General features: G+C 43.1%; 1 protein-coding gene across 1 annotated transcript; it reads left to right on the top strand.

Moving 5' to 3' along the window:
- Positions 1 to 77: 77 nt before the first annotated feature.
- Positions 78 to 26124, top strand: PANX1 (pannexin 1). Its single transcript, XM_058829739.1, has 5 exons — positions 78 to 294; positions 9806 to 9945; positions 19027 to 19250; positions 20735 to 21405; positions 23050 to 26124. Exons 1-5 carry the CDS (start codon positions 114 to 116, stop codon positions 23133 to 23135), a joined length of 1302 nt encoding a protein of 433 aa, XP_058685722.1. The 5' UTR covers positions 78 to 113; the 3' UTR covers positions 23136 to 26124.
- The last annotated feature ends 426 nt before the right edge of the window (positions 26125 to 26550 follow it).

Below are 26550 nucleotides of genomic sequence, written 5' to 3'. Positions count from 1 at the left end.
GAGCCGGGCGGAGCCGGGCGGGCCCGGCCCAGCCGAGCCCTGCACAGCCCGGCCCAGCATAGCCCAGCCGGGCCGTGCTGTGCCGAGCCGTGCCGAGCCCAGCCGAGCCCGCCATGGCCATCGCGCACATCGCCACCGAGTACGTCTTCTCCGACTTCCTGCTGAAGGAGCCGCCGGACACGCGCTACAAGGGGCTGCGCCTGGAGCTGGCGCTCGACAAGATCGTCACCTGCATCGTCGTGGGGCTGCCGCTGCTTCTCATCTCCCTCGCCTTCGCCCAAGAGGTCTCCACGGGTAGGTCCGGCAGCCCCCGTTTCCCGGCTCCCGGCGCCTCCCGCGGCGGACAAAGGGCTCGGCGGGGCGGGCGGCGGCGGAGCGGAGCTCCGGGCGGGAGCGCAGCGCTCGGTGGGGCTCAGCTGCCGGCAGGGTTCCCGCTCGGGGCAGGGCAGAGGGCGCCTTTAGGCCGCGGCAAGGAAGGCTGCCTTCCCGGAAAGCAGCCGTCCCGGAGAGCATCCCTGGCAGCGGGCTCATCCAGGTGTGCTGTGCTTCCCGGCCGGGCCTCCCCGCGCTTCCCCGTGCCCTGCTCCCCGCTGAGGCATGCCCTCGGCACCTCCCGAGCCTTGTCAGCCCAGCCGACGCATCTTCTCCCGTGGGGGTGATGGGGCAGCGCTGAAGCCGTGCCGCCCTTTGTTTCCCGGCGCAGCCCAGACTGGAGCAGCCGGCCGGGATGTGCCCCGGGATGTGCCCGGCTGCTGCCGCTCCCGGCGCTCGGCCTGTTCGGCAGGGGGATTTCGGGGTCGCTTAGCAGCTGCCAGGGACAGGTGCCACGGAGAGCACTGCCTTTGGGCTCGGCGGGGTCACTCGCAGGACGGGCAGTGCGAGAGCTCTCTGAAGCTTTCCGCTGCTCCTCCGCCCTCCTGCAGCTGTTCCAGTTCCGTTTTCAATTTCTGCTGTGACTCGGTAAATGAAACTATGCTTTAGGGGTAAAGGGACAAGTTTCCTAATTATTTTACTGTCTTTTTATTTACCCACCTCCCCAAGTTGCGGAGGTGATCATGCAGCAGCCCTTAGCACGAGGAGTGGAACTAAATGATTTTTAAGGACTACTTCAACCCAGGTCTTCCTATGATTTGCTAAGAGTAGCACTATATGAATGAAGATTTCACAGGTGAATAAGCAATACTATCCATTTTGTGACAAGGATGAAGCACAGGATTTCCAGCCTTTCAAATAGGTAGTTCTATTTACTTGATGTACCTATTTATTGGCATTCAATGTTATATATCTTATCTGCATTGTCTACAATGAGAGATCTACTCTCTAGATCTGTCTGCAACTTGACTTGATTGAGTCAAGTGAATGTCAGGAGAGTGGAAGCTGGAATGGGACTTTGAATGAGTGGTGAAACTGTGCAAAGCCATCATGAATAGCATTTGTCAGATACTGGACTGCTTGAGAGATAAGATGCCCCAGATTGCTGTATTTACAAACAGCTGCACACCTATTGCCCTAGGTGCGCGTTTGACCCAGATCACTGTGGTCTGCAATAACTGCACAGGGGAGTCCAGACTGGGAATGCTGAGACCAGCTCTGAGCTCATGGTAGCTCTGTTCATCCAGAAGCTGGATGGGTACATCCATATTTCTGTACTCTAACCTGCTTCTTTTAGTTTTAGATCTGCTACTCATATATGCACATTTCTTCCTTTTAAAGCAACAAAACAGAGGGTTTGCATTTCCATACAGTAGTTTGTATATGGGCCCCTTGATTCTTTCTACTTCTACTCTAGAAGTGCTGCATCCAGTTTGAAACAGTGCCTGAGTTTCTTTCATTTCTTTTATTTTACTCCCTTACACAAAGATTAAACAAACAGTTAAACTGCAAAGTTTGGTAAAGTGTGCCTTTCTTTCAGATGAGTTAAGTTCACATCTTTCAATTATTTCAATATTAAAACTTTCAAATTGGATCTATGAGTGCAGTAGATTCATTAAACAAGAACGGAATGTGGGCTGCATCTTGCTAGTGTTTCTTCATGTTTATAATCCTGAGAACCTTTTAGAAGAAAACATTGGGTTGAAAACTGAGCTTTTTAAGTAGAAAAATAAATATGCAAATAAATATGACAAGTACTTATTATTGTTATTTCCGGGCATGGGTGAAACTGCACCACGTGGTGTCCATACAGAAAGTGATAGTAAATCAGCCATGCTGTGGCAGCTGTCACCTATTTCTCACACAGTCCTTGCAGCTCAACAGGCTGGCTGCTTATGGGACAGCCCAAAACTGCTTCTGTTAAGGCATTTGGGGGAACACCGAGGATTTTAGGAGCTGGAAATGCCTGGTTGTCTGTGCTGTGGTGTTCAGCCAGCAATAAAATAGACAGCAAGGTTTATTTTTGATCACTTTGTGATATAATCATGCTCTGAAAAAGCTCAGGAGTGCTAAACTCCTAAAACTTTTTCCCTAACAGGGAAAATGTCAGGGTCCATTTTTAAGTCTGAAAAAGAACAACTCGGAGGTGGAAAGTGCTTGGTGGAAATACCTGCCTCAGAGTACAAAAACTGAACACCCTTTCCAAAAATGAATGCTCAGCTCCTATTTCTATTGGGATAATTGCATTCTTCCTACCTTGGGTTCTCTTGGCACCTCATCCTGTCACCTTCCCTTCCTGCTCTGCTTTCCTGTTCCGTTGCAGTGTGGTGTAAGACACCTGCAATTTTCCTCCTACGCGTGGTTGCTCTTAATTGTGCAAAGTTATTAAAATGTTTACAAAGGCTATGGAAGTTTTCTGAAGCCGCCAAGTAACTTTTCAAAAACCAACTTTTGATGGGAGTTTTAGGAAATAAATGAGATTCCACGTGAATCACAGAGAGAATGCAGGAGGCGTGGAAAACCCAGCTGCAGCACCCAGCCAGTGAGAGTGCTGAAATTCTGGGGTTAGTGCCTGCACCCCACTTGGGCATTCTTCAGGGTCAGGAGGAGAACTGACCTGAGTTTACTCTTGGCTATGTTTTGGAAACCCATGGTTGTTGCAGTTGTAGTTTTGTGAAGATTTTAAGCTGTTTCTAGTAGTAGTTAAGCAGTGATTGAGCTGTTGTCTGCTATCCCTGGGAATCTTTGCTGCTTGAAATCCTGCACCTGTTACCTCTTTGCAGCTAGACCTTGTTTTATACAATTTTACATAATTTCATGCAGTTTTATACTGGGAATGGAAAAATGAAAATAACAATAGAATTGTGAGGATTGTGTTGTATATGTATATTCCTTACATGTGGCTTGATATTATTTCCTTATATTATTTGGCAGTTCTTGGGTAAATTATACTAGAGGTTGTCAGGTAGTGTGGTAACAGAAACCATCTAAATATAGCTAAACCACCAATTCTTAAAAAGGGAGAAAAAAAAAACCCTGAAAGATGGGGCACCCTCAGGAGTGTATGAACCAGAAATGAGTAGAATTTTATCTGTGTCATTTTTAGTTAGAATAGCTCTGAGTCAGGATTGAGATTCCAGTTTCTGAACTCAGATTGTGTGTATTGCAAGATGTGCTTTTTTACTGTAAACAGCTTGGCTGAAAACATAGATATTTATTCCCAAGGTGCTACTTGGAGCAGGACGCCACAACCCTAAGCAGGTACAGTCAGATGAGCAGAGAGGAAATTTGGCCTCTGCCAAAATTCAGCTTAGTTCTGGAAAAAGTATCAGTGGCTGTCTCGGGTTGCAGCTGAAAGAAAAGCAGATGTGAGAGCTGTCCACTCAACATCAAATATTTTCATCTTTTTCCGTGGGAAGGCAACTGTGAACTGCTCATCTGTGCATGTGACCAAATGATGTTTGACCTCCTGCATACAACAGCTTCCAGGCACAGCTGTGCAATGGGCAGCCTGTAGTGGCTGCATTCACTGCAGCCTCGTGGGTGGCTGGAAAGGGACACAAGAAGGGAGCAAGGGAGTGGAGAAGAATGGAGCATTGGGGAGCACAGCAGCCCTTACTACATGTTTGGTTTGGGTGTTGGTTGTGCATGGCTCATACATACCTAGGATGAAGTAATCCACATCTTGTAGCATCTCTGCTTTATCATACAAGAAAACACCTTGTAAACCTTTCCTGGACACTGAAACCATCACATGTTGAGTAAAAACATCTGAGAAACTTGGTTATAATCATAATGAAGGCTTGGGCAGTGCTGCTGGCTCATCAGTTGTGGCAGGATGCTGGGCTAGGAAGTATCTGACCATGGGCCAACCCACAGCATCTGCATGAATCTGTTAAAATCTGTTAAAATGGAGATTTCCTGCACCATTTCCCACTGGTGCTCTCTGGTGCCTCTTGCCATGCTGGAGGGTGCTCAGTGGTGGGAAGGTGGAGCTTTTCCTTACGCTCTGCACACCACAGCATTAATGTTCCCATTGACCACTTTGTACTTGCCCAGTGGTGACAATCCTTACTTGCCCTGCTCATTTTCCACATAATTTATGGGCACTTTTTTCACCCAGTTTGTTTTTTTAGTTTCCATCGTTGCAGTTGGCAGCCTGTGGGATTTGAGGTGCTTTGGCTGGCAGAAAACACAGAGTGAAGGGTGTTAGTGGGGAACTCTGGGTGCTGCATCCCAAAAGCTTTAGTGGGAGCCATGATGGCATCAGTGCCCCTTACTGCATGTCCAGCTGGGCCTGTATCTCTCTATATAAGTTAGTCATACGGCTGAAGAAGTCATGAGAATAAAATGTATAGAAAATGGAGGAAAAAACCAATTGTGAGACTAAATCACAACAAATACACTGAAAAAACAGTCTTAACTCTTGAATTGGGCTCCTTTCGTCTCTTGCTACCTCCTGTCTGGTCCTTCCTGCTGATGTCCCTCTCCCTTCATGTTCACAAGTTCCTGGGGTGGCTTTTAGAAAATAATCCTATCTTGTGACTTCTTAAGGGCTGCCGGCTAAAGTTGGGTTGGGTGTAATTAACCAAAGACTGTTACTATGGCAGCTGCTGGCTGCGAGCTGAAAAACCCCTCCCCGTGGTGCTGTAGCAGGCTGTATGCTGATAGTTGACACTTGCACACCTTGCATTTAATTCAGCAGGGTGCTGTGAGACCCAGGGCGTTAATAAAGAACTGAGACAATAAGTGTGTGAGTAGCCTCAGCCTAGGCTGAGAGCTGTCAGTGGAGGTGCAGATCCCAGCAGGATACACTCTGCTGCTCTTTGGCGTGTAAGGAGCCCTCAGGAGAGAGCAAAAGTTCCAGCGTCAGGCACGGGCCTGCCTGGGCAGCCAGGACAAACTTGTAAAAATATTTGCTTTAATGTCAAGTTCTAAACTGTCACTGGGTGAGCATCTTCAGCTGTTGGTAAGATTTTTTTTTCTGTTTAATTCCTATAGGGCCATCTTTACATTTCCTGTGGAAATGACGGTAAGCTACTTTAGCTGCCAGAGTAAATGTAAAAAGAATCTCTGGTGTTGCCTGAGATTTGGGGTACCACCTATGTTGGCAGGGAAGCTAGATGGTCATTGCCACTGTTTTGTAATGCTTCTCCTTGAGAAGAATGGAAACCTCTTTTGTTTTCCTTAAATCTCAGTGGTGGAAATTTAAGTCACAATTCTTTTTCCCCATGAATTAAAACACTTACCACTCCAAAGGATATGCTTGATGAATTCCCATCTCTTTTCCCACTGCATGATTTTGAGACTTCTCTGAGGGGTAACTTGCAGCTCTATAGAGAGGGAAATATACTTGCTAATTCCTCTGACCCACTTCCCTTAAACATTCTATCACCTGAGCTTTACATTCTACTAGTACTCCACTGCCAAAATACCTCTGGGAAAAGATTCTTTTCTCCAGTGCACTCATTTGCTCCACACTTCTTTCTTCAACAGATTCTGTTTCACCCAACCTTCCACTTTGGGCATTCCTTCATTCCTGCATGCTCTTAATCCATGTGTGCACACCTGTACACCCACACATGCATTTGTTTCTTCTTTGGTATGCAACGGGATTCCTTTTTTCATTCTTAAAAATATTTTTTAATGTTGGTGTGGAGGATGTGCATTGCATGGTGCCTGAGAGTCTGTACACTGTCTATGTGTGCCTTGATTTTCTTGTTTAAATTATTCTTTAGTGGCTACTAAGGAGCATAATTCTTGATTGACGAAATCAGATTTTTGGGCATCATGGGAAGTTCATTTTGCCTTGTGGAAACTCACAGTAATAATTAATGGCCAGGTTTTCCTCCAAGCGTATGCAAATCTTTTTGCAGTGACTGCAGTGTATTATAATCCAAATAATTACTTACTGAAGGTTTAATCCTGTCAACTGTAATAATTTGATCCTGGTTCAAGAAAAATAGTTAAGCCTATGATCAGCATTGATTCTTGAAAGTCCTGTCTGTTAGTTGCAGTTTCTTAATTAGATGTGTAAATCAGCAGAGAGATTTTGAGCCACTGAAGAGGAAACCAGTCTGGCTTGCTGGCTTTACCCTCTCTTTTGTAAAGGCTGCAGCCAGAGGGTAATGATCCCTGAGCTCATCCTGCCTTGGACCCAGCAAAGCAGTTCAGTACTGAGCAGGGATTCTCAATTCAATTTGAGATTTCCTTGGGGTTCTGAGCATTTCTTCTCATACAGAGATTTCCTGCAGAAGCTGCAGAAGAGCCAGCTGCAGGGAAAAAAAAGGGTATTCCTGGTACAAATGTGGATGCAATAGCTGGAAGTTTGTTGGCAAGGCACCCGTGAAGACGTGCCATAGCTGGGTGGGGTGGCAGCTCGTCCTTGCCATGCACTGGCTGCAGTGACTCAGGCTTGTACTCTGCACTCAGTTGCAAGCCTGCAAGTAATATCCTGCTGCCAGCAGCCAGCTCCATCTGGTAATCTCAGTGCTCTTGGAAAAGTGTCATTTCCTCATATGTGTCTGCACACTTGTTGCTGCCTTGGTTTTCTGCAGCTCTTTTGGGTGGTCTGTCTTTAGGACAGCCATCGTCAATGACATTTTTTTATCCTCATTTGTTTGCAAAAGTAAAAGTCAAATCTCTATTGCTCCCTCTCCAAAGCTAATTTAGTATCAAGAAACGATTACCAAAAAAGTGCATTGCGAAGTGTAATGATAAATTGGCCAAAGACTGTTGTGACAACTGCTTAACAGTCATTTGTTATTCCTCATCCTTCTTGCTGTATATTTTATCTCCCTGTTTTTATGGGCTTGTTTGCTGCTTTTCTGTTTCCCACGCTATTACTTGCAGGAGCAAAGGACAGGAATGGTTTCATGTCACCAAGCCATGAGGCTGTTCCTGTGATAGCAGAGGACTATTAGCCTCTCCTAAGCTAGCCCTCTGCACAGCTGTGTGCACAGCGGGTCTGTGGAAGGCATGTAGCCCTGTGCCAAATTTCTCTAAAAGAAACTACAGATTTTATATTCAACTTCCTCCAGAATAGTCCAACATAAAGTAAGTTCTCTATAGAGTGCTATTACTCCTTTGTAGGAGAGAAGGAAGGAAGGAAAAAAAGATGGAGAATGGTGACCATTTTCTGAGGCATGAAATGGTCTGTGTTTTGTATGGATGGTGCACAAAAACATCTTCCCTGTCCAAGTCCTAACTACTGCACAGTTGTAATTTGAATTAGCAAGTGTTTACAAACAAGACTGCAGTCAGGTAGTTAAAAACCAGTACAACAGCTGGAGTTTCCCCCTGCTTGAGGTTGAGCTCTATCTGCTTGGCTCCCAAGTCAGGTTCCCAGTGTCCCTGCTGAAACTGGGGACTGTGAGTGATAGTCACTGCTCTGCTGCAGCACTGGCGTCGCTGTAGCTATTCTGGTATGAAGTTGTGCACATGACATTTTGGAGAAGGAGGCTGGCTTCCTTTTTCATCACTAGTTTTGGAGAAGGGTCCTGCCTGCCTTTTTCCTCACTCCTGCCTTTTAAACACTCCATCACTTTAAGTGGTGTTCCACCCGTTAATGAGAATGAACACATGGAGTGTGTTTCTTTTTGTGGATACACAAACATGAATAAAACAAAGCATCTTTCTGAACACTCCATTGCTCTTCTTTTGAAAGGGTCGCTTGTTTGCTGCTCCACACTGGGCACAGCCACCAGCAGGAGATTGGTTAAATGATGAGAGTAGGGCATGAATGGTCCCTATCCAGTGGAGAGCAGACATTAAATGCCTGCTTTTTTCTTTGCTTTCTTTCTCCCCCCGCTTTTTTTTTCTGCAAAGTATTATTTCTTGTGTTTCCACAAGTAATGGAAATCATCTGGAAAACAAAAACTCCCCAGGCTTTGGGGGAGTGCAAGTGCTTGTCTGGTGCCAACTTTTCTAAATCACATGAGCTCTGCTCTGATAAACAGTAACTTGTTTTCCATAAGGGAGATTTGTGACAGGTCAAACCATGATGATCAAACCATGTCCCTATGATACTACAGCCCTAGAAATAATTACAATAGTGACCCATATGAAATGGCTTTTATTCATAAAGCTCTTTGACTATGCTACATTGTAAAGAGGCTGTACAAGTTACAAGGAGAATGCAGTTGGCTCCTTTTCCGAAAGAAGTCCTTATTCTCTGAAAACTAAACTAGCAAAAAGGCACAACAAATGATACAGTCTTACACTACATACTTACTCCCATAAAGCACACAGCAATGCCATTAGCATAACTTAGATGAATATGTTAAGGGGAAAAAACCATGGCAATATTTTCCCCCATTGGTCTTTTGACATTGGCAAAAATGTTGGAAGTGTTGCTCTTAAAAGAAATGTTCATGGGAGAGCCATGTCCACTCTGTGTAGTTATTTGGTGAAATGACTGTCCTGTTGGAACATTTATGAAAGTCTGGTGGAAATGTATGTGTGTTGGGGGGGGGTTGCTTTCACTATCAAAGCTTCAGAAAGAAAGTTGAACCCCTTCATCCTGTTTTACTGGAGGTACCTGAGGAGCCACTGATACTCCATGTCCCAAAACCACTCTTCCTGGATGGGGTATGCTATGGGAGGAGTCACTTGGTGCCTGTGACTAGCCAGAGCAGAATTTGACCCTAAGGCTGCCCAATAGCTGCTCTTGCTGTCCAGGCCTTGATCTTAATTTGAAGTTCCTGAGCAGCTGGAGAGGCCCTGGGAGTAAATGGGAATGACAGTGTTATGCAAAATCTTGAGCACAGCATGTCACTGCACTGATGAGGAGAGGCCTGACACCCTTTGGAGGTGTCTGGGGCCACAATTTCTCTGCCAAAAATTGCAGGAGGAAATCCTTGTTTTCACAGATATAACTTGAACCCCTCCAAATAATTTGCAGTCTCAGAGGCAGAAGTGGCAGCATGCCAGGAAAACCTGCCCTTCCATCATTGCAAGGACTGCCAGGCTTCAAGAATGGTGTTTGAGGTCTTGTTACAACAGACATGTGAGCTGTAGGTTGTGCTTTTGGGAAGTTGTGGCGCGATGGAATGTATTGGCATTTGTTGCCTCAGGCCTGATCTGGTCACACTTTGTATCTGTTAGTTCCTGTTTGGCCAACCTGAGTTAAGTGCAAGTGAGCAAACAAAAAACTTACAGAAATAGGCCTAAAAGTTAGGTGTTTTAATGTGCTGTCTCAACCCTCAGGAGACATCCTTAGATTGATCCCTGTGGGAGTTAGAGCCTTTGGGTGCAGTGGGAACTTGGGATCCTCCTCCCCGCAGAACTGCTGTGCTTTGTCTGATCACTTAACCTGATAACTCTGGATACCATAACATCTTAAATGTGTGCTTTTCTTCCTGAACTTGTTTTCTTCTTTCTTTTTTTTTTTTAATCTTTTGAGGATGCAATAACTTTTGCTTTGTTTTCCCAGGTGCTCAGATAAGCTGTTTTGCACCCAGCTCTTTCTCCTGGCGACAAGCTGCTTATGTGGACTCCTACTGCTGGGCAGCTGTGCAGCAGAAGCAACCATCCCACAACAACTTAGAAAACATACCCCTGTGGCTGCATAAAGTATGTATAGGTGTCCATCTCCTGGCAAAGTTATTCCCACATAGAAGTCTACTTTTGCCTCACTTTTCTTGTTTCTCTGCTCTGTTGTAGTCCTTGCCTGTGACTTGACTCTATTTTTAGAATGTTTTCTTTCTCTTACTTCCAAAGAGGGTAGTACTAGAGAAGGTATTTTCTGCTTTTAAATAAAGGGTCACCAGTTGTCTGACACAAGAGTAATGTTAGTGTTGCTGTGTTGCCCTGGAGTGAATGCTTTATTTTTTTTCACCTGGCTTTAGCCAGAAACCATTTTAAAACTGGAATACAGGACACAACAACTGCCTTAATGCTTGTATCAAAAGCTTATTTTAGGAAAAAAAGGTAATAAAAATGTTTTATATTTTTATTGTGTCACTCTTGGCCAGTTGTGCATGGAGAGAGTCTTGTGGCAGATAGACATTTTGTGAGAGATGAAATTAATCACTGGTACCAACAGGTTTAACCCCTGTCTTCAGCATGCTCTTCTGCATGTCTCCAGGGAAACCATGAGCTTGCTTTCATTGCTTCAGGTAAGGCAGCATCATATGAAGCACAGGAAGAGATTTATTTTATGGGTTAGAAGTGCAGTAGGTTTTAAGATACTTGAGCTGGCTCAAAGCAGTTAGCTGAGGTTTGGCAGTAGTCACACACTGAGTTAATGCCATGCCAGTGCCTGGAGGTGACTCAGCTCAAGAGGCAGCTTTGGCCTGCTTGAGCAGTGCTGATGCCAAAGTGAGAAATGCTTGTTGTCTGCAAATTTATGTTCTGCCTTCCTCAGCTCTTTTATTACTTGCCCCAGCAAATAAACCCCTGGCACCTAGGAGCAAAGGAGAACCTGGTGCTGGAGGGAGCTCAGGTATGAGACCTTGCAGCACCTGTATTTCTGGCTTTTAGTTCTGTATGCTGAGCCTCAGATTTTATTATACAGTTATCTGGTGGTATAATCTCTGAGAGACTACTCAAGGCTGTCTGATTTGTTTGCTGACTCAAATCATTAATTGAGGATTTACTGTTGGCCTCTCCAGTTAGTTCCACTGATAATCTTGACCCAACAGGCATATGTTTCATGAATATTAAAGCCAGACTTGTTTGTTGCTAGCCTGAACTCTTCCTTGCATGGCTAGGACTCCATTTCAGCCAGATCTTCTACAGATGCCAGTCAAAGCTGCTGGGACATCTCACAGTGCTGGAAACTCCATCTGCAAACCTGGATATTTTGCTGCCCCTTTCTCCTGAGGGAATGAGCTCTTTTTACCCAAATTTGTCATGTTGAATTTCATGTGATAGTCACCTGCTGACAGCACCGAGTCCAGTTGTTTGCCAGCCACAAATAGCTTAAGCACTCATACTTTTATGATGCAACCCATGTCAATTTGCTGACTTGTGATGTATCAGAAATTGCTGCAGTTCCTCCGTGACGTGTATGGTATGTGATGTTTCTTTGTAAATATGCTGCAGACTGTCTGCAGGAAGTGCATCTGCACAGCTGAGCCAGGGGCTGTAGCAGAGGCTGGTGACTCAGATTCCTAGATCCATGAATAGCCACCCACCCTTCTGATCCAGACACTGGGAGCTGCAGATGCTCTTTGGAAGTCAATATTATCTAATATACCTCTGGTTGTTCATCAGCCTCCATGTTTTTTACAAGTTTACAGGGAAGGAGTGGCGTTACAGTTGTTTAACAGTGAACTTTGGTTCCCACTCAGGTACCTGAAGGCTGTTCCTTGCATCCAGGGCCAACAGCTGCTGAGTGGCTTGGGATCACTTCTGCAGGAAGACTTGGGCGCTCCCCCAAACCCTGCACTGCAAAGTATGCACAAGCTCACTGCTCTGCAGATTTTGACTAGATAAATAATTTTTTAAATGGCTGGAGCAGAACCTTTTGGGAGCACAGTGACGTTAAGGAGAAAAGGGAGACTTCCTATGCTCAGGTTAGTGGAGACCTGACTCTCTGGTGCAAGGACAGAAGGACAGCAGGGTTCATTAAGCCCAGTTCTTCTTACAGCAGCACTTAAAACTTTTTTCCTGCTTTCTGGGAAACACAGCTTTTATTTGTAGGGCATCTCAGGTTCTTTCCAAAACCCTGACTCACTTAGTATCTCACTGTACTGGCATGCTGGAAGGCTCCATAAAAAACACTTAAGGAGGCATTATATTAAGGTTTTTGAGGAATAAGATTGTAAGCCCCATTACTGATTCAAATGGATGGATTTCCTTCTGGCATGCTCTCTGTCAGAGGTACTGCCTCCTGGGGCAGTGCTCAGTGTGGTACAGAGAGGAAGTAGGAGCAGGTAGCTCTTTCGGGAAGAAGCCAACTTGTAGTAACCTGCACTGCTTTTCTTCTCAGCATCTGGTTGCTCTGGAGGATTATCAAACCCAGGCTGCATTACAGAAAATCTGAAACCTTACCATCTCCCTCCTACTTCAAGTTCAAGTTTCCTCTGGGATTTTTTTTTTTCTGAACAGTAAAATATAAGTTTCAGTTCTGGGCACTCCCCAAAGGTTGGCACCTTTACTGGTTGTCCTTTCTGCTCTAGGAGATCTCTCCAAGGGGTTGAAACTATCAGTTTGGAAACTGCAAAGGAGCATACTGCAGACTTCTAGGTTCCTTGACTCTCTAGTGGTCATTGTGCTCCTAGAGGGTGTCCAGGACCTCTCTCTCTGGAGAGCAGGAGATCTGAAATTTCCAGTGATCCTGGAAGCTCTTCACACTGGATAACCCTTAGCAGGAAGCAAAATGAGTTGTGTACTAAAGTGCACAATTCAATGACCAAAATACCTGCAGATAGATAACTGTAAAAAAGAGACTGTGGCTAGGTCCTGCCTGCTTTCTTAGATTTCCTCTTCTTTGTCAGTGGAAGAGCTGTCAAAATGATCATAATCATCAAAATGGTTGAGTCCTCTGACAAGAGTCCTCTTCAGGTTTGTCACTGATGAAACTTACTCTGGTCAGGTGTCACTATTTCGTTGCCTCTGTTTTCTTATGGGATTTTTCCATTCAGGTTTAATTCCCTTAAGAGGTTTCTTGTGTCTGGCTGAACTGTCAGAACAGAGATGTTGGTTTCTAGAGGTGAGTGGTAAAGACAGACAGTCAGTGGTGATGGGGGATGGAGGAGTTTTGTATTTGCCTGCCCTGTGCAGATAAACATGGACGCTCCACCTGAGAAGTTACTTTGGGAAAACTTGTCTTGATCCTTAATTGGAAGGAGAAGAGAAGCTTTTGGCCATTGTGTGTGGGAGTCCTTACAGTCTAGTGGAGAAGGAGAGGAGGAGACTGCACTGTGAAGCCTTTTTAATCCATAGTGCACAGAGAAATTTATAAAAATTCAAGCAGAACAGTGAGCATCATCTTACTGGCTCTTGATAGCAACCAAGCAAGTTGAGGGGTGGGTGAACACTTAGTGATGACCACTTTATAGCCCTGAAATTTGGATTGCTAGGATGGAGCTGCCTATGATCAAGAGTCTTGTAGGGATTTTTTTTTTTTAACTACTGTATTTTCTAGTCTGCTATTAAAGAGAAGCAGAGAAGCAAAGAAGAGGTAAAGGGTTGTTGAGAACAAGTGGATTTGTAGTTGTATGAAATGCAGGCAAACAATTCACCTGACTGAAAAAGAGGTCTTCACATGTGGCACAGCCAGGAGAGGTCAGTTGTCTGGTTTAGGTATTTCAAAGTGCAGGACAAGTGCTTTGAGACCTGCTGAGAGCATTTCATACAGAGAGTGGGCCTGCAGTCTTTGTATGCTTGAAGTAAAATTATGTGAAAACCCTCACTTTTTGTAAAGGGAGCAAGATTTGTCATGGACCCTTGAGTTGTTCTTTGAGTCACTTGTCTGTGAATACAGCAAAACCAACCTTGGGGTTATTCATTATATTGATGGTACCGTTATGATTGTGATTTTTGCCTTGTTCTAGTTACTCATTGTTTGTACAGTTTCTTAGTTGGCAGAGGGTTCCTCTTGTTTCACCTGTAAACCCTTCCCAGAGACAGATTAAGGGCTATCAGAGCAAAGAAACCCATGTGCAGATGCTTTTATAAATAATTCTTTGAAAGCATAGTGCTAGTACTTCAGTCTGTTGCAGATGGAGTCATCCACTTGTAAGAGGGAAACAAAAATATGTTGATATAAAACAGTGAGTTAATACAGTTTAGTGGTAAATGTGACTGGTTTATCAAGATTCAGTGAGAAGATACACTTCATTATTTAGTGCATGGAGGATAGAATGAGAATTGTTAGGGAGATGCTCCTGTTGAGTCATGAGGTTCAGAAAGGACTCCTTTGTAAACTTCTCAGAGGGGAGTTCAGGTGTGGCTAGGTTCAAACTTAGTCACAGACTTCTCAACAGTTTATGTCTAAAGGATTATATGTGCACTGTTAATCCTTTATATCACTTAGCTAAGATTTCAAGCATGCTATTAATCACCTACAGACATTGTGTTACAGCAAGGAATTTCTCAGCCTTGAGGAGTAACCTTAAGAGGTATCCCTGCTCTAGGGGGGAACCTGGCATGCAGTCTGTAGCCATGCAGGAAAGCTTCACAGGCCCTGGGCTGCCCACTGCTTATGGAGTGAGATGACTGACTTGTGTACAGCAGCAAGAGGTCTGGGTCACTGTTCCAGGCAGCCCTTGACTACCACATTGCCATCTGTCCCCCAAAATCCAGAACCAACTGGATACCACAGCCATCACAACCTCCACTGATTATCATGGCTTGAGCTAATTGAAACGGGGGAAGTACAGTTTTGAAGCTATATCAAAACAGAAAGTATGTAATAGGCAGGATAAGGGTCACATAGTGTTTGAGATTCACTTGTAGGTTTGGAGACTGGATAGGATCTCATTTAGAATGATCAGTCTAATTTATAGCTGTTTCTGCTGAACACCAATGAGACACCTGCCATTGCTGCAAACAGGAATAGGGTCAGATCCAGAGGGAGTTTCATGTGTTTTCTTCTGGAAATGTGTAATTACTGTCATTAGCCTGTTTGAGGATTAGTGCCTTTGCTTGGGCTCTTCCAAAATTGGAGCTGAAGGGGGAGACATCTCACCATGTTCATGCATTTTAATGTCAAATGAGTGAAGGCACTTCAGTGCTTCATTCTTTTAATTGTCTGCCAATTAATTTTCTCGAAGCTGTTACCCTCACCTGTGCAGCTAAAGTTTTGTGCTATTGTACTTAAAGTTATTCTTTGAATGTGGTCAGGTAGGCGGAGGTCAGAATGCTTTCAGTCACTTGTATTGTGTTTGCCCAGAGTAAATAGGGGCTGAAGGTACAGTAAAATTAGAAAGCTGTTGTTTCTTAAATACCATTAAAATTATTTTCATCTTCTTCCAGCCTTTTTTATCCAGACTCTAGCAAGCTTTCTGTAGATTAGGTCCTTGAAAATGCCTTTTGCATCACTCCACTAATTCCAGCTATATTTTTTTGGCATGATAAAAGCATATTTGAGGTTATAAAGCAGTTATTTTAAATGGCTTTTTAACTTATTTGCTGTGTGTTTCATTCATGTTAGCAGAGTTGAAGCTGGTGATGACAGACTATTTTGTGCTTTAGTCTGATTTTATCTTTCACCTTCGGGAGAGTGTGACGCTTCTGCATCTTCAAAAGACAGTTTTGTGATTCCAGCACCTTGTGTGCTTCTGCAAATGGGCTGCTCAAATGCCTCTTCTTCTCTACACATGCACATGTCCTTGCTGAACAGTAGCTGAGTACTAAGAAATTTACTTAAACAACCTGGAATGTGCACAGGGCTCCAAGGCTTGTCAAGTGACATGACCTGCAGCAGTATAGGGGCAGCCTCTTGGCTTCCAAGTGCTCTGCTTCCTTGGAAACCTGCTGTCCCCCTCAGTGTGCCATCAGACTAAGGGCCAAGCAAGGCAGGAGAACCTGCTTCCGTCATCCTTGGCTTTCAGGAGCTCAGCAATACGTGGCAGAAAACATACAGGGCACTGGAGTTTGCATCCCTGTGGCTGCACGCACCACTCGTTTTGTCACTCTCATACTTAATGTGTTGAAAAAGAGCTTGATAGCTACTCAGCAAAGGAAAAAACTACTGAAAAAATACTGGGCCAGTATCTTTCTCTGGCATACCTTTGACCATACACTTCTTGGGATCGGTGACATCTCCTTCTACTTCAATGCTACAAACTACCATAGGCTGAAGTGGCATTTCCTCCTTGTGTATTCAGTGCCTTGAGAGCAAATAAACCATAAAACCATAAATGAAAGGCTGATGGCACATGGTTGTACATAAATAGCACAGAGTCCTCTTCTTAAGATGGGAAGTCATTATGTTTGACTGTCAAATGTAGTCAGATGAGCTGGACAACCCAAGTCTGTTGCTCTGAAACCTAGGACTCATGCCAGATGACTTTTCATTTTCACTTCTGTCTGTCATTCAAGATCTTAAATTTTAATGATACAAAGAAATTTGCTGGTTAGCTAAGCCTTCTGTTAAAAAATAGAACAAGTATATCTTTCATCTTCAAAAAGCCAGGATCTGAGTTTGTGCCTCAAGTGCTGGGGAAGTGATGACACATACAGACTTCTGTTTGCAAACAGAAAGAGATGCACTAATGATCATGTTGCTGCTCTGGTTTTGAGACTCTTCAGAAAAGAGTTGCATGGAGTTTACTTATGCTGCCATAAGTTGCTGCTTTGGGAGCGATGAGAGCCTGGTGAGAGGAAGCCCAGCAAATGCATAGCAAATGTGCCTCTTCCCCAGCAGTGTGGTGCTTCTGTGTGGGGAGGCAGTAGTGAAGGAGTTGGGGAGGTGCAAGGAAAGAAGGCAGAGGCTGTGTGTTTTAGGGCAACGGCCTAATGTGCTACACAAGTGCAGAATTCTTATAAAGGAAGAAGTGGAGACTGGAACAATAGAGGTTTGGGGCTGTAGTTTCAATGTGAAAACTATCTTGCCTCTTATCACATGTCACCACAGGACTCGGAATGAAGAGATCTCTAGGATTATGTGGGATACTGCTGATGGCATTTCCAGTTTTGAGGGTCAGAAAGGGAGTTAATAAATCTATTTATGCCTGTAAAATTTGAAATGAATGAGTACTAAATCCAAGTGGTGTAAACCAATGTAAGGCATTTAGGTTGCTCCTTACTAAATCAGATGTGTCTTTGTTGTTTCTTTCCCCACCTGGCACCAGTGGAAGGTGGCTCAGAGGTGTGTGACACAGGTGTAAGTGAAGTCAAACAGGCATTGCAGCTATGCAGACAATCTTAAGCATCTCTTAAGACCTATGGAAAATGTGTTGCAGCATCTTAGAGGAGCTTAGATAAGATGGTTCAAAGACATATTGTTTCTATTTCTACATAATACATAAATCAGAGGACTGATAGAGCCTGGGTGTGAAACCATGAAGTTTTGGGTAAACCAAGGCATCAGGACTCAGACCTGGTGGCATTGTCCCCAGTGATAAATAAGAGGACCAATTTCTTGTGCTGTTGATGAGATGTCCAAAATACATTGGACATGCCAGAGCTTTACATCTCAGTTGGAGACTGTGCACCTGGCAGAAGGAAGATGATCTGATGTTGTCTGTTGTGTTCAAAGAGGAGGGAGAGGCAGTAGTGAGGGCAGAGCTCTGCACAGTTTTTATGGGCTGCTGTGGGTAGGGGAAGTCAGTCATTTAAGTTCTAATACATTATATGCATTCCCACTGCCAGTAATAACACAAGATTTTGCTTTAATGGTAGGTGATATTAGAAGTAATTTTCCTGAATAAAATGTTCCATAACATCAAATTACTTACTTTGTGCATGCAGAGCTTTAATCTCTCTTGATTAATGCAAACACAAGTTAACAAAGTTATATTAGGTCCAGATTTTCATCTTGTTAAATACCTACAAATGTACGTGTAGCTTTTCTACTTGCAGTGATTACTGACTTCAGTTCAAGCTTCCTCTAAAAATCTCCACTGGCTTTGCCAATAAATGTGCATGTGCACATGGCTGTAACACTTGTGATGTCTTAAATCTGTTTCATATTTGTTCAACTAATTAAAAATTCCTTATGAACTAATGCTGGATTTGAGTTAAGTGTGCTTGCTATCAAAAGCTGAATGTAATGAATTAGAGGTTGGCCGAATTTGCAGTACATTTCATTAGCAAACTGTTAGTCTAACCAGGTCTTACATCTGTAAGGGTAATGTTATGTATGATTTTGTACTTCAAATATAATGTCAGAATCATAGAAAACACCATCTTTCCTGCAGCTGGAAGGAGTTAGGGTTAAAATTGCATGACAAAAACTACTTGTTGATGAATAGAAGAAAGATGGAAAAACTTCAAACTTGTATTTTATACCTGCTTCAGTCCTTTCCCTAAGCAGTTTTGACCATGTAAGGGCTGACTCCTCAGTGCTGCATTAACACCGGACCATTCTGATGCTGTGTGTTGGTTTCCATTTAGGTGTCACCTGAAAATATTTAAATACCCTGAAGTATTACAGCCACATTTGCAATCTTTACAGTCCCTGGATGTCATGCACTCCGAACAGGTGTGTGTTTGCAGACAGAGGCAGAGCTGTAGGAGCTCTGTTCATTAACCTTCTGACAGCTAATGGAAAGCAGGAGAGCTTTTGCTGGTGTTTGGAGTGTTTTAGTTGCTGTGAACAGTGGGGACACATCAGGGAGGGAGAGTTAGGTTACGCTATCTTCTTCTTTCAGTCAGCCCCTCTGATAGCTGCTTTCCTTTGCTATTTGCTTTTCCCTAGGTTAATGCTGTCTTTCTCAATGTCAGCTCCAGCAGTTTGAATATGCAGTGGATTGAACCTGTTTTCAGGATCATGGCACCTTTAATCTGCATGCTTTTTTTCCCCTTCAGTGGGGGGAAGCTCTAAGCAGGAGCAAAGTTACTGGAGCTGTCTGAAAAGAGATTTTGCTTCCCTGCATATCCAAAATAATAAAAAAATTGTGTTTTAGTAGAAGGATTTAAATAAAATAATAAGGATTTAATAGGCCTCTAGGAAACCTAATGCTTATGGGGAATGATGATGATTGGCTGATTTATTACTTATGCAGGTGAAGCCTAATCAGGGTTTTTTTCTACCTGCAGTTCTTCCCGTACATCCTTTTGCTTGTTGCTATTCTGCTATATCTACCATGTTTGTTCTGGCGCTTCACTGCAGCACCTCACCTTTCCTCAGACCTGAAATTTATTATGGAGGAACTTGACAAAGCCTACAACAGGGCAATCAAAGCTGCTAATAGCATTCGAAGTGGAGACCCCAGGGATCCTGCTGACTTGATTCCAACTGCTAATGAGAACTTGACACAGAGGTAAGATGTTGGCTCTTGGCTTTCTCTGCTCTTTTCTTCAAGTTTGTAACAGATGTGATGTCTGTACTCACTTGGAAACTTTTTGCAAAGGTTTGAAAGGTGACCTGACGCAATTTTAAGTTTGGTTAAAAAAAAGAAGGTATCTGAAATTATTACTTTGGCACTTGGAGATGGAGCTTATAATTTTCTTTATTCAGAGAAAACATGCAATGAGCTCTTCAGATTGCTTATTACCTGAGATGTTCTGATTTCTTTAGTTGCAGTAGGTGTTAAGTAGTTTTGCCCTCCACAGTGTAAGAAAAGAGATACTTCAGTCCTCAGTTCTGTATTCTAGACAGTCTCTTGAAAACTTGTCAAGTTACTTGTCATCTCCTGTTCTTTAAGATATAGCTTCTGATCAAAAATTGATTAGAAATTATTAGAAAACTCAAACATTAAAACCCACAAAAGCAACCCCCTCTCCTTTTGATCAAGTTGGTGCAGTGTTCCAACCAGATCCAGTTCCTGCTTCCTTCTAGGTCAGGGTGCCTGTTTCTCTCTGTATGTGGGAGTATAAGTAGTGCAGTGGGGACTTGGGTCTCTCCTTTGAAATGTGGAGTTAGGTCTTGACAAATAAAAAGCCTTCTAGTGTTCTATTATTCAACAAGTGCTCAGAGAGTCTGCTTTTCCACCTGGATTTGCTTGCTGCACCTGTTTTGTACTTGAACAAAAATATTTTGTTGCCATGAGTGTGTCTGCTTTTGTTTTCCATTTCCAGTGTTTTAACTCTTTGTTTCTTAAGCAATTTGTCTGTATTAGAGTGTTGGTATTTTTCATTTATCTGTTATTTTATTGGTTTTCTTAAACTCCAATAAAACTACCTCTGGTTTACCTCAATAAGAGGATGTGAACATGTTGGAGTGGGTCAGGAGGAGGATTATCAAGATGATTAGAGGGATGGAACACCTCTCCTACAGATACAGGCTGGGAAACTGGGGTTGTTCAGCCTGAAGAGAAGGTTCCAGGGAGACTTTATAGCAACTTTGAGTACCTAAAAGAGATATTCAAAAAACCAGAGAGGGTGTTTTTAGAGGGGCATGTAGTGGCAGCACAAGAAGTAATGGCATTAAACTGAAAGACAGTAGGTTTAGATTAGGCATGAGGAAAAATTTCTTTCCTCTTAGGATGGTGAGGTTGGCACAGATTGCCCAGGGAAGTTGTGGATGCCCCATGTCTCAAAGTGGTCAGGGCCAGGTTAGATGGGGCTTTGAGCAACCTGGGCTAGTGGAAGGTGTCCCTGTCCATGGTAGAGCATGGGGATTGGCTGGAAGTAGATGATGTTTAAAGGACCCTTTTAATGCAAACCACATTGTGATTCTATGATTTTAAGAAGGTTTCCAGTCTTTTATCTCTCTTAGAGTACCAGGTTTTGTTGATATTTGAGGTAGGCGAATGCTACAGCATCTGATCTATATGATTTGATGTTTTTTTTCTCTCTTTTTCAGTTTGTGGGAAATATCTGAAAGCTACTTTAAATACCCAATTGTGGAGCAGTACCTGAAGACAAAAAAGAATTCCAAGTGCTTAATAATTAAATACATTATGTGCCGTTTGTTCACACTAGTAATTACTTTTGTTGCATGCCTCTATCTGGGCTACTACATTAGTCTCTCCTCTTTGAGTGATGAGTTTCTCTGCACTATCAAAACTGGGATCCTAAAGAATGACACAACTGTTCCAGAAGTGGTTCAGTGCAAGCTTATTACTGTTGGTGTCTTCAAGGTACTCAGCTATATTAACCTGATAGTCTATCTGATGGTGATGCCCCTGGTAGTGTATGCGATGTTTGTTCCATGGAGGTGGAATTCAGGTATTCTCAAAGTGTATGAAATCTTGCCAACTTTCGACGTTCTGAAACTTAAGTCAAAGCATTTTGATGACTTAAGTCTTTACCTCCTCTTTCTTGAGGAAAATGTGAGTGAACTTAAGTCATTTAAATGCCTTAAAGTGCTGGAGAACATTGCAGTTTCTGAGAAGTTTGATGTCATGCAGCTTTTGGTAAACCTTGGTACTATTAAGACTGATACCATAGATGGGAAGCCAGGGACTGCTGAGTTGGAGAAGCCTGAAGAAACAACTACAGAAGAGCTGGAAAAAGATGCAACAGAGTTACAAGGTAAGCTTATCTAGATGTGTATTCCTACCAAAAACTAATATTCTATAAGATAATGGACCTGCCTAGTCCTTGCTGCGTTGCCTGCTGTGTTGTCTGCTGTAACCTCAGAAGACTGTGGTGGTGTCTGTGACACAGCTAAACTCTGAAGTGTTTGTTAAGTTGGTGGTCCTTGCTGACATCCCTGCTCTGGCACTAAGAGGCTCCAGCTGTTTGAAATTTAACTGCTTGAGACCCCCCTGCACAGTAGGACAGCTCTAGGGTAGGTTGTGCTTGAAGCAGCTCCAGTGAGAAAGCTGGTGGTTTCAAGACTTTTTTCAGAAATTAGCTCCAAAGTGTAGTAACTGCTGCTTCTGCTTCTATTCAGGCTTTGGCAGAAGTCTTGGGTGAATATAAAAATAAGTCTGATGCTCAGAAAAGCTGTTGGCAGAGGAACAGAAAATGACAAAAGAAGGGAAGTGGGACTGGGTCAGTGAACACGCTCCTGTTCCTGCTTTCATAGAGAACAAGGAAGATTGACTGTAAAGAGATTTTTATCAGAATGGTCCGAGACGATCTGTATTGGTGCAACAGTTCTCTGGATTTCCCATGGGTCTTCAGACATGGTCGGCTTAGTAATCACTCATATAGGATAGAGTCTAGGATCCTGTCCTGAAAAACATGGCGTATCTTAATTGTGAAACCAGTTCCTTCCTCAAGTGCAGAATTAGAGAAGCCAAATATCTAGGAAGAGGTATAAACCAGAAGTGATGATGCTTTAAAACATTTAGGAGCTTACCTGAGAACATGAGCACAATGCTGAGGGAAAAGTTAAAGAGCTGTTTCAAAGGTAGGAAAAGAAGAAATTGATTTTCTCTTCAGAAAGCTATGCCCTGTAGTCAATAAAAAAGAAGCATCAGTACCCAGGGGTTAGCTGTTCCTCTGTACTTGGGTCATGTGGTTGTGGTAGGCTGAAATTTGGAGAAGTCAACTTATACAACAGAATTCAGAACAAAACAAGAAGAATTACTTTTGAACCAGAAGAAGCCCTTTTGGTAGCCAGCTTTTGTGCAGCAGCTTGGAGTAATTTTGACGGCATATAGTTTTCCTCTCAAATTTGTCTATTTTTGAAATGACAGGCGGGTTTAGAAGTAAAATATAAGAGTCTGAGGTGGAGATCTGGGCTCAAGGAGCTGAAAAAGTTAATAGAAAATCTGACTAATTTTTATCTGAAAGCAGAATTTTTGAGATTGTTTTCATCTCACAAAAACACTTCAAAGATTTATTTTTGTCCAGATCAGAGCAAAGTCTTTGTGCTTGAAGCTCTGTTAAAAAGCATTGCAGAAAGAAGCTGCTGTGCTTTTGACCAGCTCAGGATGGTGCAGCCCCTCTCCTCCTACTGGGGAGAGCTGCAAGCTCTACCACCCATCAGCAAAGCTTTTCCCGCAGCTCATTGCCTTTTCCTCTGTCGCTTGTGGCGTCAGGATGTTTTAATTAGGGGCTGTGTTAACAAGGCAGCGGTAGGAGAGCCATGTGCAGGGCAGCCTGGTGCTGGGCGTGGGGACGGCGCAGGACAGCCGGCAGCGCAGCACCGGCGTTCTGCTGACACCAGAAGGTGTCGAGTGGTCTGATGGCCCTTTCTCTTCTAAAACTTTACCTTCTCTTCAGTTCTGACAGACCGTGATGCAAGTGGCAGTGTGAACACGAGAGAAGACAAGAGACTTCGCCAAAGACTTACAGACTCTTCCTGCTGATGGTTCCCAGCTGCAGGAGCCAGGAGCCCGTTCTGTGGGAAGGCTCCTCCTCTGCCTCCGCTGCGCTCAGCGCAAGCTGCTGCTCTTTAAATGCAACGTTCTCAATCGCCTGAGAGCTCCCCAGAGGCCAAACTGGTTTACAGACTATTTGTTATATAATAATCGGGACTCACGTGCCTGAAAAAGCATGTTGTACACTTCCGCTATTTATTAATAAAAAATCAAACCACACACAAGGAGGAGCAAGAACAAAACAGTTCTGTCATGACTAGCAAGTGATGTGCATTGAATGCAGTTGAAGCTGGCAGCTTGCTCCATGCTGGACAGGGGTGGGAAACATAACCCTGCAGGTAGCAAAAATATGAGGCCACATTGCATTGTGAGGTGTTGCTCTGCAGCAGTGGCCATCTCAGTTCTGGGGTTAAGTAAGGTAAATTTGGGATCTCTGACCTGGAAAAGGCAGGGCCAAGGATGGGGTTTTGTAATGACTCTGGTTAATCTGTCCCACATGGTGCTGCCAGTGATGCTGGCTGTGTCTTCATGGGAAAAATAGAGGTTACTCTGTTCAGCCTGAGATGTCTCGGTTAATCATCCCAACATTCATGTCTGCAATTAAGTACTTGACAGTGGTGGAAAAGAAACTACAGACAGTTTCAGTGTTAAGAAGGTACTGTAAATCTTAGGGAATTTTGAATTTTCTATGTATTAATAAATTAATGTCTTAACACTTTTTTTACAAAATGTAATGATGTGTAAGCTAAGTGTTGGTTTCATTTCTATCTCTCAGTTGTTTTGATCTTAGTGTCTAACAAATCTGCCTTGGAGTTTTGGACTGAGGATCAGTGAAGTCTATTTTTGTAATGGTTTGTCAAAGTTGTTTTGTAGTGTTTTTATATGTAGAATTTTTCTCAACATCTTTGTAGTATCAAATACAATATTAGTTGTGCTGTTTTCCAAACCACACTTGAAAAGACAAACTAACTTGTATTAAAGTAGCACCCAAATGCCTCAGCAGAGCCAAGCACCCGACAGCTGAGGTGAAGTAGATGTAAATGCTATGAAAGATTGTTCTCCCCCGCACACATTGTGACTATATTTTAATTAAAGATGTTTAAGTGTATTGGAACAGACAAAATAAGGGGGAGTTTGTTACTGGAACATTTGGGGAGAGTAGAATTCAGCTTTAATGTTGTCCGCTCTGCCCAAGACCTCAGCCTTCACTGAGTATTAAAAAGACCTTTTGTCTTGAAATATTAGATGCAAGGTGAGGTGGGTGGGGGGTGAAGCACCACAGTGGCAGTGTATATCTTTCACAAATGTGATATACTGATTTATTTTTCTGTATGGTCCATGTAAGTGAAATGACTTACCTGTCAGCTATTCCAAGTCAGCTTTTGGAACAAAGGAGGACTTCTTTTATGGCTAGGTAGGACTTCCAGTTTCCAGTTCCTTAGTGTCACCCAATTTTGTGTTCTCGTCTGCTAGCATTCTCCATATGGTTGTGGATGAGGGACAGAGAGGAGTAATTTGTGTTACCATTTTTGCACAGAACTCTTTATGTGCTGCAGCAAATTTCAGAGATTGTGCCCATACTTGAATCCAGCAGCCGCTGTTGAACAAGCAGATCTGAAAATGGTGCTGTGCTACACTTAGGGCTAGTATTACAAGAAGTCTTCAGTTTTCTTACGGCTTTTGACTAAGGCAAGCCTGATTTTAAAAGAAGCCTTTAAAGCCATAGTTTTATGCTACCTTTGCAGAGGACAGCAGCACAGCTGCAGTCCTAATGTCTGTTGTATTACCAGCACATAACAGGGCTTATGTTGGACCCTGGTGGTCCACACTGCTGAATTTTACTGCCATACTTCTGCCACCAAGCCTACGATCCTTTTGACTTTTCCTAGATTCTGTCTGGCTGTGCTGATGTGTTGGTGATGGTCCTTTGTATGTAGGCAGTGCAGGTGCACATTGTGCATTGTATGTCTTAGACAAGGAGCTATAGTGCAATACTAAGGTTTTGTGATGTGGATGTGTTTGAACTGTTTAAGTAGAGTTCTTGGTCTTTAGAAATTCAAAGCTCCTGAAACCACGTGTTCATGTTTCATGTTGGATATGTACCTAACTTTTTACTAATTTCCCTTTTGTATTTAAAAATACAGTTTACTGCAGTGAATCTGTTGTTATCTTCTAAAGTGTTTAATAAAATGCCTATCAATCCTCCCTGTTTATTAAAATAAAACAAATTTTGTGAACTACAACAGCATTGGTGTCCAAAGGGTCTAGGAACAGTTACATGTTGCCATAATGCAAATACATGTGGTCTGATGCTAAACACTGAGAAAACATTTTGGACAGTTGCTATAATTCTGCTCTTTTAATTTTTGTTTTCATAAAATTGTCAGAGCAACATGAATTGGCTCAAAATCTGTTTAACCTTGAAAAACTGTTCAGAAAATGTCAGCACATGATAAATAGCATGTCCACTATGTAATTTACTATCTACAAATTGCCCACGGTCTCAGCACATACTTTTCAGCTATATCTTCCTCTTTTAAGATGTGTTTCTGAACTGCCTAGCTCAGTTCTACTTATGTTTTAGTGGCACTGCTCCTGCTGTGTTTTGCCGTTTTCAAAAGATGGGCTGAATTCCAATTTATGCCTTATGGAAAACAGTCCATCTTCAGCTTCTTCATCACTACACTCTAGAAACAGCTACATCCATCTGTTCTCCTTCAAATATTCCAGAAAGTAAAATGACAGTGTCAGGGTTCAGGTTTTGTCCATGCCATTCCCTCTTGCCCCTTTTCTCTCCACCACTTGAGTATTAATAATCCTCTAAATGCAGGAGAGTTGCAGCTAGTTCCTCTGCACACGCTTTTCCTTACAGTGGCTCATGTGAGAGTTAAAACTTGTGGTTTAAACTGCAGAGAGCAAGTAAAAATGTTCATTCCATTAGCAAATGGTGTGGCTCTAAAAGCAGCTGTACCCTGCTGTTTTTCTCCCTCTGGGTGTTGTCATTAACTTTTAGAATAAAGATTTTTATTTTTCTTTGTCCATTTCTTTTTCCTTATTGGGAGCAGTGGATGTTTTAGTAGCAGCTTTGATGACCAGTTTAGTGCCTAAGCCATTAACAAAGTTTAGTGCCTAACTCCATTAACAAAGGATGTTGTGACTGCACATTGTGAACAGAAAGACAGACCTTGGGTTGTGAGTGGTTTTCTGAAGATGCAGATGGTGAGAGGGATTTAACCCCCAGCAAGCACAAGTGAGTTTGTCACGGAAGGGGGGAGGAATCAAAGCTATGTCATTGGAATAAACTTTTCTAGAAATCTTCTTTGAGCACCACTTTGCACAGACCACATGAGAATGGCACAAATGAAGACCTAGCTGTAGGTTTGGGGCAGTTTGTGTGTTCCTG

The sequence above is a fragment of the Poecile atricapillus genome, chromosome 1 (genome assembly GCF_030490865.1).
Source record: "Poecile atricapillus isolate bPoeAtr1 chromosome 1, bPoeAtr1.hap1, whole genome shotgun sequence".
NCBI lineage: Eukaryota > Metazoa > Chordata > Aves > Passeriformes > Paridae > Poecile > Poecile atricapillus.
The sequence above is the reverse complement of the archived record's forward strand: the minus strand, read 5'-3'. Positions and strand labels throughout refer to the sequence as shown.

Coding starts and splice junctions, on each gene's coding strand:
- PANX1 (XM_058829739.1), top strand. CDS start 114: ATGGCCATCGCGCACATCGCCACCGAGTACGTCTTCTCCGACTTCCTG. Junction 295..9,805: donor CGCCCAAGAGGTCTCCACGG/GTAGGTCCGGCA, acceptor TTGTTTTCCCAG/GTGCTCAGATAAGCTGTTTT. Junction 9,946..19,026: donor TACCCCTGTGGCTGCATAAA/GTATGTATAGGT, acceptor TTCTACCTGCAG/TTCTTCCCGTACATCCTTTT.